General features: G+C 32.5%; 1 protein-coding gene across 1 annotated transcript in view; it reads left to right on the top strand.

The window, feature by feature from the left end:
* Positions 1–12953, top strand: part of LOC127838982 (hemicentin-2-like) — a 56685-nt gene that overhangs the window by 8655 nt on the left and 35077 nt on the right. Inside the window, exons 2-3 of the mRNA XM_052367126.1 lie at positions 11046–11705; positions 12380–12549. Of these exons, the coding sequence (XP_052223086.1) occupies positions 11554–11705; positions 12380–12549 (322 nt within the window). The 5' untranslated portion in view covers positions 11046–11553. The remainder of the gene's footprint in view (positions 1–11045; positions 11706–12379; positions 12550–12953) is intronic.

Genomic DNA, 12953 nt, shown 5'->3' with positions numbered 1-12953 from the left:
AGTTGTTCTGTTCTGTTCAATAAAGAAAAACTTTCTGAAATATAATGGGGAACAAAAAACAGACTTATTAGTCTAATCAGCTAATTGGTTTGGTAAAAGAGATGATTTATAAATCCCATCAACAAACTGTTTTGTTATCAAACTAGTTTCAATGTGGAATGATAAAGCTAATCAGCTTATTGGTTTGATAACATGTGTCAACAATTTATGTGCCCGTACATCAAGAGTAATTTAAGCATTTCATTAACTTATGATTTTTCCATAAAAACAACAACTGCAAAAGATAAGAAGTGTTAAAGCGAGACCATATGATTTTCATATGTGTTTAATTGTAATTTTGATAAAAATATGTTACAATAACACAAAATAGGCAAGGAAAATTAATAGTACATTGAAGACGAATTTCATAAAATACAGCAAAGTCAAATTAGCGCCCTGAGCCGATTGTGACGAACATATTTCGTACATACATTCCTACAATAATCTAAGCATTTGTCTGTTTATGTGTGTGTGTGTCGTATGAATAGATATTGTTGCAGGAATTTAAAATGAACTGTTAAACTAAATTAAGATTCACATCATACATGCATGATAAATATGCTGGCGAATTCGACTGTACAGACATTTTCGATTTCAGAATTAAATATTTGCCTATTTCGCATTTTTCGACACATGTTCTTCTTCACTTTTATTTTAATTTATATTGAAATAATTATGGGTATAATAAAAATTTTCATTCATAATTCATAAATATTTGACAAAATCGTATAGTCACGCTTTAATAGAAGAAGGGAAATCGATTTTTTTCCTTTAAGAAAAAATGGAATTCATAATGACACATGAGGGTGTAAAAAGGTTGTGTTATGACAACTACATGATTGTTTTTTCCAAGCAAAGTCAAATCAACTCAAGTTGGATGCTGATTGTGCGGGCGAAAAATTGGGTGCAAATTGTCCTGGTTGACTAATTATTGAGGTGCCAATTGTCCAAGAATGCAAAAAATGCAAGGAGTCAATTGTCCGGGTGCAGTTTGTCCTACAATCGCGGACTCCACAGGCTAATCTGGGAGGACACTTTACTTTGCACATGAATTTAGCCCCATTTTCCCAGAATGAGGCTCCGTTGCTTTTTTTTCAGTGAGCAGTTATACTTTTCCTCTGCTAGTCCCCATCAGGTGCTTGCAAAATCCACCCATGTAATTTACTGATTATATCTGATAATATCTGTCATCAACAGGCATTTTAGGGGCAATATTTCACCTTGTAAAGCTGCAGCTGGGCTACTGCTAAGCCTTTTTTTTTGTCTCACACATGTCAAAACTAGGATGAAACTTCATGAAATGATTGATGTTGCTCATGGTTTTCAGTGTTCAAAAGCTTTCAAGCACCTGAGTCATCTAGCACCAGTGAAGGCATTTTGTGCAATAAATGTAGTATTGTGTAAATTTTACATTATTATGAAAGAAAAAAAACACAGAAACAAATGTCAACTTTATGTATTATATAGTTGTAACTTACTTTTATGGAGAAGGTACGTATAATATATCCCAACTTCCAGCCCAACCCCTACATAATCTTTATGTCAGGATATCTCAAATATAAATTATGTGAAGAAATATGTTTAAGTCAATAAATGAAGTGTGGAGAATTTAATACATAACATACAAAATTGTATTGATTATATAGACCAATATACCTGAGAAACAAAAAGGTTTCCGGCTTGTGAGTATACAATTCATGACAATTTAAAGTCCTAACATTAAACAATTAACAGCATTCTCACCTGACACTAAATAACTTACAGGGCTCTCACTAATTGTACTATTAAGAATTATGAAATACCACACTGTGCATCCATTCCTCCTGGTATATAAGATGCTAATGATCCCCAATGAGTCATTAATTACACTTTAACACCGTTATTTCGAAGTCGTCGGGACTGTTAAAAAAACTTCAGATTAACGATAATTAATAAACATATGGCAGAAGACTTCTTTGATTCTGTACAAATAAAACGTTGTGTAATTTGCATGGTTCGGTTACACGCTGCTTTAAATAATTGTTTTACTTAAAAACGTAAACTAGTCAAATAACAATAGATTTCTACTTCTAACAAACAGAGGAATAAAATGATTCTTTTTCATCTTTTATTTTTCTCTTATTATAGAACATAACAAATATAATGAACAGCACAAATTACCATACATGTAAATACATATGAATACGTTTTCGGAAATGATGTGACATTTTTTTTAAATAAGACGCGATGTCTCTCTGAACACCAGCGTTAGCAGCATTAACTGGACGCGTGTAACATATTTCTATAATTTGTCAAGGACATTGGTGAACTCACTACCGCCTGTGTTTTGCTCCCAGAACTGCCTTACGTCGTTGATGATGCATTTCATTTGACCACATTTACTCAAACCTAACATGACACGTTTGTTTGTTACAAAAGAATGCAAAACTACATAAAAAGTAATTATTGGCTTTTGACAACATTATAAAATTAACATGCTTCGCTCAGACGACAAAGGTGTTATTATCGGCTTTTGACGCGCCACGCGCAGACGACAAAGGTGTGAAATGACGCTCAGTGTTTTGCAGTTTTTACTTCGGATTAAAGATTGATAATTAGGTGCGAATTATAGGGTTGGGACCAACAGAATCACTTCGAATTAACGATTTCTTCGGTTTAACAAAGTTCGGATTAACAATGAAATTTTGCATTAAACAAAGAAGAACCAAAATCGGGACCCGAAACATACTTCGAAATAACGGTGACTTCGGATTATCGGTGTTCGAAATAACGGTGTTGAAGTGTAATTTGAAGATTTAAAAGGATTTGTGCACTGTAAATGCAAGAGAGTTATTTCAAGGAGTTATTGTCCTTTGATTATTAACATGTCATTTTCTAATAGTTTTTTCCATTTGTTCAAGAACCCAGGAATTTATGATATGAATTTCATGAAACTTTTTATATAAATTTCTTTTAGAGAAAACATAGTGGACTTTGTCAGGTCAATTCGATCCAATGATTTTTTGAAGGGTGTTGTTTGTATTTTTTTTCTGTGATTGTTAATATGACATTTGCTTAAAGATGTTTGTTTCTACGCAAGATCTCAATTAAACACACTTTTTTCATTAATTGACTACAAAAGCTTAATTGTGAAAAACATCCCAAAAAAGCTTATGTAGATATGTTCTGGAACAAAAATCCTTCAAATCCATAGTTTTTTTACATTTCAGTCATTGATGGGTAGATGGAATGTGACACAATTAGTTGATAAATAATTAATAGATCACAAGCATGAAATGTTCTATTACAGCGTTTAATGGTAATCAACAGTTTACAGATCACATTCACCTGTTCAGTGCCATATATATTAAGTGGTGAAATGTCATGACTGAAGAGAGGTGAAATATTTGTGGTTTACAGTAAAGGAACAGCAGGGGTGTGTGGTGATAGCTTTGATACTGGGGCTTTTGAAAGGTAAATGACCAAGAGGAGAGTGTTCTGGTGTATGTCAACATTGCAGAGTGACAGTTGCTTCTCCCCACATCAGATAAACAAGTAAAGAGGCCTTTGTTTCAAGACTGGAAAAAATGCTGTTAGATAATTTCTGTTTCTGAATATCAGCAATCTGTACCAGATCTTTTTTAAGTGGTATTACACCTAACTTACCAGTTTCATTGAGTCTTTTGTCTTTCCTGTATTATGATGATAACCGGTATTCTTCCAATGCTGTGGTTATTTGTATTAGTGTAACACCAATAATTGGAAATAAAAAATACAACCTAGCCAGGAGGCTCCTAGCTAAGGACAATAATAATTTAAGGTACATTTTATTTTTGAAAAATGTCCTGCTATATTTTAACTTACACAACAGTAACTATAATTTTTAATTATGTTAAATTATAATATGTTCAATAACAGTAGGGGACTCAAGTTTATCCTACTACAACAGGATTTGAACTTGGGTCCTTTAGGAGGGAGATCTTGCATGCTATTCCAAGGCCAGTAAATTATTGAGTTATTCTCCTTTACTGAAAAGCATATTTAATTGCTATGTTTGTTACATCAACATCTCAAGTAATCTATTACAAACACTACATATTATATTCACCTTTTTCAATTAATGATATATTTAATTCATACAAAAAACAATATTTTTAACATATTTTTAATCTTAAGTGTTAGTTTGCTCTTTGAAACATGATGTAATGGCATTTGTTGTTTTTTGTCATTTGCCAATTTGTGAACATGTCCCTTGAAGAATATGTGTTAATTTCACATAAATTTTAAGTACGGATATGCAACACTTTCTTGTGATGTGTAAGTAGATTTTACAATTTTTTTATTTTACATATACACTTAAGATCATGTACATGTCATGCAACTGCTAATAATTCTTATTTTTCAAGGTCTATTAAGAACATTATTTAAAATAATTTTACAGTTTCTAATCAAAATGAAAATACAAAACACATGAAAATATTCGGTGCATTTATAATGTTTTATGCAGAAATATTATAGTCTAGTAATTGATTAACTTTACAGATATTTAAAACAAAACTTATGTTATCTCACATGTTGACAGTGTATCTAGCTATGTATGGAACAATTGGAGTTTGTCATTGTAAAAAAATAAAATAAAACAATGTTTTTAATTTTGAAGGAACATATAACAATACAATTTGAATATTTATACATATTGTGTAAAAAACGTCTATATCATCATATAATAGCTAAGAAACATGGTTACAAACAGGAGTTCACTTAATATCAGAATGTATTAAATTTTAAGTTATACTATAACATAATTATACTTTACTATGAGTAAAACTTTGGCGAATATCAAGTGCCTCTAGTATGAACTTGAAAATTTCACTTATATATGTTTTGTGTAGTTAGCCCTTTCCCTCTCAGAAGCAAGGTGCAAATGGCTATGTGCAAACAGCATACAACCAGAACAGTCTGCAAGTAACTCTCAGTCTGTTCAGGTTTTATGCTGTTTGCTGCTCATCAGTATCTAAGGATTCGAAATGAAGCGTTTAAAGTTTGAATCTAGTAAGAAAGGTCTTTAATGCAATTTAACTATCTGAGTAATAATGTAAGAAAATGCGTATCTAAGTGATAAAGGGTTAATACCTGCATGAGTTTTAAAATGCTAGGTCTGTTGTATTAGGATAATGTAAGGTCATTCTGTGGTAGAGAGCTGTTACAGATTAGGGAAACAAGATATGGCCCAAGACAACTATCTCCCACAACATTGTAGTTGCAGAAGTGAAATCAGATGCAGTCATGTTTGTTTTTCCCAGCTGAGTTCTATAATGTATAGTGAAAGGTATCTGCTGCATGTTACGGGATTTGTACAGAATCTATGTACAGCTTATAAGCCTCCTGCTTATGTATATGTAAGTTTGTGTTCACCTTTTGTTGTTCTGTTGTTTTTGTTTATTTGTTGTTCTTTTCAGTTTTAAATTTTATTATGCATTCAGTTGTTCCTAAATTTAGATGTCACTTACATGCATGGATTTATAAATGATAACGAAGTTTGCTTGCATTCATGATAAATTTTAAATATTTGTAGCGGGATTATGTCACAATACAGATTTAAGATGATGTCACATTGTTTAAACTGGAGATATGTCACAGTTTTTGTTTGAATGTTACAGTAAGGAATAAAGATACATGTTATGTCACAGTATGTATTTGAGATTTAACAATATGGATTAAATGACCTTTCACAGAATTGCTATGAGATAATGTCAAAGTATAAACTTGAGATAATGTCACAGTACAATTATGTCACAGTATGTCACATTATTTTGGTGATATGTCACATTATGTCAAAATATTGTGGGGGATATTATGTCACAGTATTTCACAATATTGTGGTGATATTATGTCACAGTATTTCACAATATTGTGGTGATATTATGTCACAGCATGACACAATATTGAGGTGATATTATGTCACATTATGTGGCAAAATTTTGGTGATATAATCTCACAGTATGTCACAATATTTAGGTGATATTTTGTCACAGAATGTCGCAATAATGTGGTGATTTTATGTCACAGTATGTCACAATATTGTGGTGATAAGTCACAATATTGTGGTGATATTATGTCACAATAATGTGGTGATATTATGTCACAGTATGTCATAATATTGTGGTGATATTATGTCACAGTATGTCACACTATTTTGGTGATATTATGTCACAGTATATCACAATATTGAGCAGATATTTTGCCACAGTATTTCACAATAATGTGGTGATATTATGTCACAGTATGTCACAACATTGTTGTGATATTATGTCACAATATGTCACAATATTGAGGCGATATTATTTCACATTATCTCACAATATTGTGGTGGTTTTATGTCTCAGTATGTCACAATATTGATGTGATATTATGTCACAGTATATCACAATATTGAGGTGATATTATGTCACTGTATGTCACAAATTGTGGTGATATTGTGTCACAGTATGTAGCAATATTGAGGTGATATTATGTCTTAGTATGTCACAATATTTAGGTGATATTATGTCACAGTTTGTCCCAATATTGAGCTGATGTTATGTAACAGTATGTCACAATATTGAGGTGATATGCCACAGTATGTCACAATATTGTGGTGATATTATATCACAATATGTCACAACATGAGGTGATATTATGTCACAATATGTAACAATATTGTGGCGATATTATGTCACAGTATGTCACAATATTGAGGTGATATTATGTCTCAGAATGTATTAAAGATACTGGCAATATTTAGATGTGAGAGAATGTCACTGTATCCATTAATATCCATTTTAATGTGGGCATATCACAGTTTACATGAGAAAATTATAACTATGTGAATGTTGCCATGTGATGAGGTAATGTATGGATTTGAGATTTAATGGCACATTATTGGAAATAGATCATGTAAGATAAAGTCACAGTATGTGAAAACATGAATGTTAGATAATGGCATGGTTTTCAGCACGGAGCATTCAACCAAAACATTACTGTTTATACGTATTGTGTGATTTCATAATGATTTTCGCTTTGTATGCCCTGTAGTCATCATGAAATCCCAATCAGATTAATGCATCATTTGTGTTTCAAGTATATGTCATTTACAAATCCCGCAGATTATATGCAGATGTCACATTATCATGGCCTGGCAATAATGCCAAGAAATTTAGCCACCGCTCAATATATCTGCAGCATCTTGTATTGATTCTTGGGCAGTTTCATAGTTTTCATCAGGTGTTACCGGCTTTACATCAGGTGAAACAATCAAAACACTTACTCATTATTGGTGATAGAGTTTCCGAGAAGCTTGTTCTATTGTGACAACCCTTGATGGTATTGGTGTTTGCAGCAGTGTTGATATTGAAATGGGAATTTACTGTGAAATACCATGTAGGAAAGTGTGATATTAAGGATGTGGAGTCATTTGCAGATCTTTAATTATCCTGTTTCCCTGGTTTATTTGTGACACTGTTGAATATATATCTTTTATTAGCATTGAAATTCTTTGGTCAAATCCTCGTTTGTTTTCCACAGGTTGTGGTAAATGTTTAGAAGGGTGAACAATAAAGCAAGTTAAATATTTACATGTGTTATGCAGTCATAGTAAACATTTAATAATAAAACATAAAATTTGCCTTTTTCAAATAGAGCAGAACAATTTTATGCATAGATATATTTTTTTTAATTATAGCAAAATGCTTATTCCTCACAAACAATACATTTTTAGAAGACAGAGATTTAAAGTGTTGTTAGAAAATAACAACAAAATACATCAGATAACAGCATTTAAAAATGAATATTTGTTTTGAAGTCTTTTGTGTGTTTTCTATGCTCTAATAGTCAGGAAGTATTGAAGTGATTCAGATAAAAATTCGCATTATAACAGAAGGCATTATGGGAAAGTGCAGAATACAAGAATCATACCCCTCTCTTCAAGAGTCATTACCTTGAGTATTTATTGTTAGGAGCAATATAACTCCCTTAGTATTGAATTGATTTGAAGAAGACCTTTGTACATTGATAGAGAACATTGTGAAAAAGTGCGGAGTAGAAGAACTATAACTCTCATATGAGCATTTTTGGAGTTATTGCTCTTTGCTTATTTTTATATTCCTTTACTAAGAAGGCAGCATACAGCTGTCACACTGTGCACCTTTTGATCTTCGTCTGGATTCCTGCCTTAGCCATAATTTTTCCATTTTAGAGTCTGTTTTAGTGGAGTCTTGTGTTTTGTTCATAGGATATTAACTCTTTCAGTGCTGGAGCCAAATTTAATTTTGAAGGCCTTTACAAACAGTTTGGAGCCAGATGAGACGCCACAAAATGTGGCGTCTCATCAGGATCCAAACTGTTTGCTATTCTTACAGTATTCTTTGAAAAAAAATCGAAGAAAATGCTTATTTTAGATATTCAGCAGACAACATTTTAGCAGACGACACATTTCCCAGCATGCAAAGGGTTAAAAGATGCTGCATAAAGTTGTTTGAAAACCACTTTGTCATAAATTGACTAAACATAAACAGTTTTAAAACACAGTTCTTCTGCGTAAAGTCATCAAGCATTCCAGCATTATAAAGCGTGAAGTCATCAAGCATTCCAGCATTATAAAATAAAATGTGTGTTTCTTAAGTAAACTTCATATCAATTGAGCGATCAGTTTGGGTTGTTTCCATTAAGCTGCATATCCACTTAAATTAGTCCAAGAGGCATTTTAGCTTGCATGTTGTTCTTAAGGACTTTAGGAAATACCATGGTGAAATAATTAAAGGGAAAAGGAAGGCAGTTTTTGTTAGTGGGCAGACATTTCCTTCAATTTAGCTTGTTTTAGACATATAGTAATTATGTTAGTAATTGCAGAATAAATGCACCTGCAATTTTATGTTACAAGTACCACTGTGCAACAGTTACATTTGTATATAATTATGGTTGTATGTTCAGGCTGTACAAAAGTGCATACTTAGTTTAAATCACATGTCTAGAATCAGTCAAATACACAAGTAATAGCTGCTTTTATTCTGTGATGTGACATTGGAATAAGCTGGTACCAGTATTTTGTGGCTGAAGTCTAGATAGTTACTGGATATTTGTTGATTGCTCTTCAAATGTTGCTTTGTATAACTTTGTATATATTGCTTTACTAAAAACTATATTTTGAGTACCGTAAAATGCTGTGTATAACGCGCATTTATGTATAACGCGCATCTACTTTTTGAATCAAAAGAATCGGGAAAAAAAGTTTTTGAAGCAAAATAAAAAATTAAGGCAAAATTTCCGTACGGTAGGCTAACTGAAAATCGTTTTATTTATATTGCCGATTTCACGTGTTATTTTATTTTTCAATAATTAATCATCTTAAAGACGATTACGATAAAGATACAACTTGTTTCTTTTTTAATTATAATAATACACGTAAATGTTTCGTTTCAAATGAATTATGCATAAAATGCACAATTTCCACGAGGATACCATAGAGGTTTTCATCATAAGTCTCCGAAGTAACTGTCCACGATTTTATCGTGGAGGAGTTCGAGCGTCTATAATTGACAGGAGACTTTAACAACTCAAACTTATCAACACCATTACTGACATTACCGGCGTTAAACAAACAATGGAGTTGTGAAGTCGTTTGCAGTTCGCATGTTTTGATAATAGCCCAGCTGCACAAAACTTGACAGGTGACGCAAATTGCTTGATAATCACTACCTCAATCTTAACAAGACGTATGAAAACGTGTAAACAAACACAACATCAATTTTATTAACACATTTGAAAAGCAAGAAAAATAATAATAAATATATCGGGAAATACCTTGCCAACATACTATTGTAAATCGTCAAGTGCCCCCAAATAATTTGTGTAACCCTAGGGTAAAATATTGTGGGAAAAAACAATAAAGTTTAAATAAAAATGGCTTCTTTGTTTTTCATTTTCTTCTTCAAATTTATTTGATTTCAATGCTCTGTATGTACCTGAAAAAGATAGAAAATATTAATGTTAACTTTATAACGTTTGTCCATCTATATTCAGATCGTAAATATAACACAATAATTAACATAGTTACAGTTAAAACAACGGGGAACAGAATGATGCGAGTTACCGTAACTGGGTAACTGACAGGGAAAAAATGTCTTGGCATGGCTGTAGTTGTGCATAACGCGCATCAAGTTTTTAAAATTAAATTTGGGGGTAAAAATGTGCGCCTTATACACAACGTTTTACGGTAATATAAAATACATGTTAATACATTTTATGTGAGTTTATTGGTAACATTCAAATCAAAATGATAAAAGGCAGATAATTTGGAAGAGTCAGAAGTGACACAATTGTAAAATGCTTACATCAAAAAGTACTATGGTTTCTGATTCAATTTAAATCTCTGTAAGGTCTATGTATTTATTTCATTGATGAGCAAGTGCTAGAAATATATTTTTCTTATATTGTGAACCATTTAAAGGGACCTTTTCACAGATTTTGGCATGTATTGAAGTTTGTCATTTAATGCTATATATAGGTAAATATAAACATTGGATCTAAAAAGCTTAATTTAGTAAAAAAACAAGAATAATAATAAATAAAGAAAAAGAAGCTGGGTTGAACCACTGATCCCTGGAGTAAAAGTCTAATGCTCTGACCATTCAGCCATTCGTGCTCATACAATGAGTATGTATTTTATACTTCTATAAGCAACATCTCGTAGTATTGCACAATATAACCACAACAACAGAACTCTCCAAATTATTCAATCATTTTGCGTTGCAACGCTTTATAATTTTCAGGTTTTTAAATCGTCAAAAGATGCATATAATGGATATTTATTTAGAGCATGGTAAATGTTCAGTAAAACTGTTTCCTCACAAATATTATAACAACAATGACAATGTGCGAATCTGAAACATTATTTTTAATTGTGTCAATTTACCAAAACATGAAAAGGTCCCTTTAAAAAGGTTTTTTTTTATTAAACCTTTTGGCGAGTACATATTTGTTTATGATTGCAGCGTTCCTGTGTTTTATTGGACATCTATGGAAACTTTTGAAATTCTTATTTTGAAATACCAACATAATTATGATTGAATTGAGCTTCTCAAACTTGTGGTATACAAAGTGCAGTGTGATCTGCAGAAGATCTGAAACCAGATGACCACCTGCATTGGATCTGAGATACTTTGTCTCAATAAATTGGATCTGAAACCCCACCTGCATCGAATCTGAAATAGTGTCGTCCCAATGCTTAAGATCTAACATTTGTGTCACAAGTAATAAAGCTGAGTGAGTTGTAATCCACCTGCATTGGATTTGAGAGAGTGATATCCACACACAAGAACTCTGTGAGTAAATTTCCACATGCATATAAAATAATTAAATTATCAGAATTCATAAACTATTAATGATCTTTGTTACATGTGTTTGTTTTTGAATGGAAATCAAATTAAAGTGACTTTAGTGGATTTTCACCTGTAGATGATCTGAGAGCATTGTCATTTGCGATACTTGCTAGTAAGCAGCATGTGGGCGACAATTTTCCTGCTTGGGTGTCATATGGTCTGCGTTCCTGCTCTCGTATTTGTGGGGGAACCTGAAGACAGAATCACAGAGTTCGAGAAACCCATGTGGTGGCACTGCCAAGCTGTAAATGGAACTGCAAATATTGAATACAGGTGAAGTTCTTGTCATGCAAAAAAATTACTAAGAGAAATATTGTTTTCCCAAAAAAGTGGGTATGGTTAAGTACTTAATTTAAATGCACTATCTGTGATAATTTGAGGTAATTTTATTTTAGAATATGGTTGTTGTTTTTCATTTAAAATATATTTTTTAACCACATATTTTAAGATATTAAATACTTCAGTAATCTGCAACATGTGACCATGATTTTATAAAACACTGCAATATCATATTTTTGAATGTGTACGAAATAGCTTTGATGGGGCGTTACTTATTTTAGCCTTGTCCTGGGAAATCTCTGGGATTAATTCATGTGCTTAATTTAAGTGTTATCCCAGATTAGCCTGTGCATTCTTCACAGGCTAATCAGAAACGTCATTTTTGTTTTTATGGAATTTTTCTCTTCTAAACAAAAATCCTGTGAAGGTGGAAAGTGTCATGATTTACCCATTTATGCCTAGTGGACTCTCCCATCCTTCAAAATTTGATCAATTTATTTCCAAAATTAGGGATGTCTATTATATTTTTTCTATATTTAGAATATTTCTTACAGAAATTCCTTTAAGCACACAGCGCAGACCCAGATGAGACGCCGCATCATGCCAAGGTTTTTTTTCTAGACGCTAGGCATAAATTGGTTAAGTCGAAACTTTCTTTTCTTACTCAGATGGGAGTTTAAATCACAACGCCTGCCTCGCAATGGAGATCAGACTGTGTTTCCCAATGGAACGCTAGTCCTGCATCGTGTGACGTATGACGATGTCGGGACCTACAGATGTACTGCCAACTCTGGAGACAGACAACTAAAATCCAGGGAGGCAACGCTGCAAATAGCTTGTATGATTTACAGATTGACTAGTTATGTGCCAAGTGCACCAAAGTTTAAAATATATAGACAGTGGTATGGTCTCTGTATTTTTCAGTCATGATTTTCTTCATTTGAGCTTTGTTTTTGGAAAACTGGGCTTATTGCAAATGGGTAAAGTGTCATCTCAGATTAGATTGTACAGTCTGCACAGGTTAATCAGGGACGACAATTTCCGCTTTTATGGGATTGTTTGTTTTAGATGGTCTCTTCTAATTGAAACTCTAGTTTGGGCGCAAAGTGATGCCCTTGATTAACTCTTTCAGTGCGGGAACCGAATTTTGAAGGAATTTGCAAACAGTTTGGATCCAGATGAAACGTGGCGTCTCATCAGAATCCAAACTGTTTGCTATTTTGATAGTATTCTGTGAAAAAA

Source organism: Dreissena polymorpha, chromosome 7 (assembly GCF_020536995.1).
Source record: "Dreissena polymorpha isolate Duluth1 chromosome 7, UMN_Dpol_1.0, whole genome shotgun sequence".
NCBI lineage: Eukaryota > Metazoa > Mollusca > Bivalvia > Myida > Dreissenidae > Dreissena > Dreissena polymorpha.
This window is presented reverse-complemented; position numbering and strand designations above follow the sequence as displayed.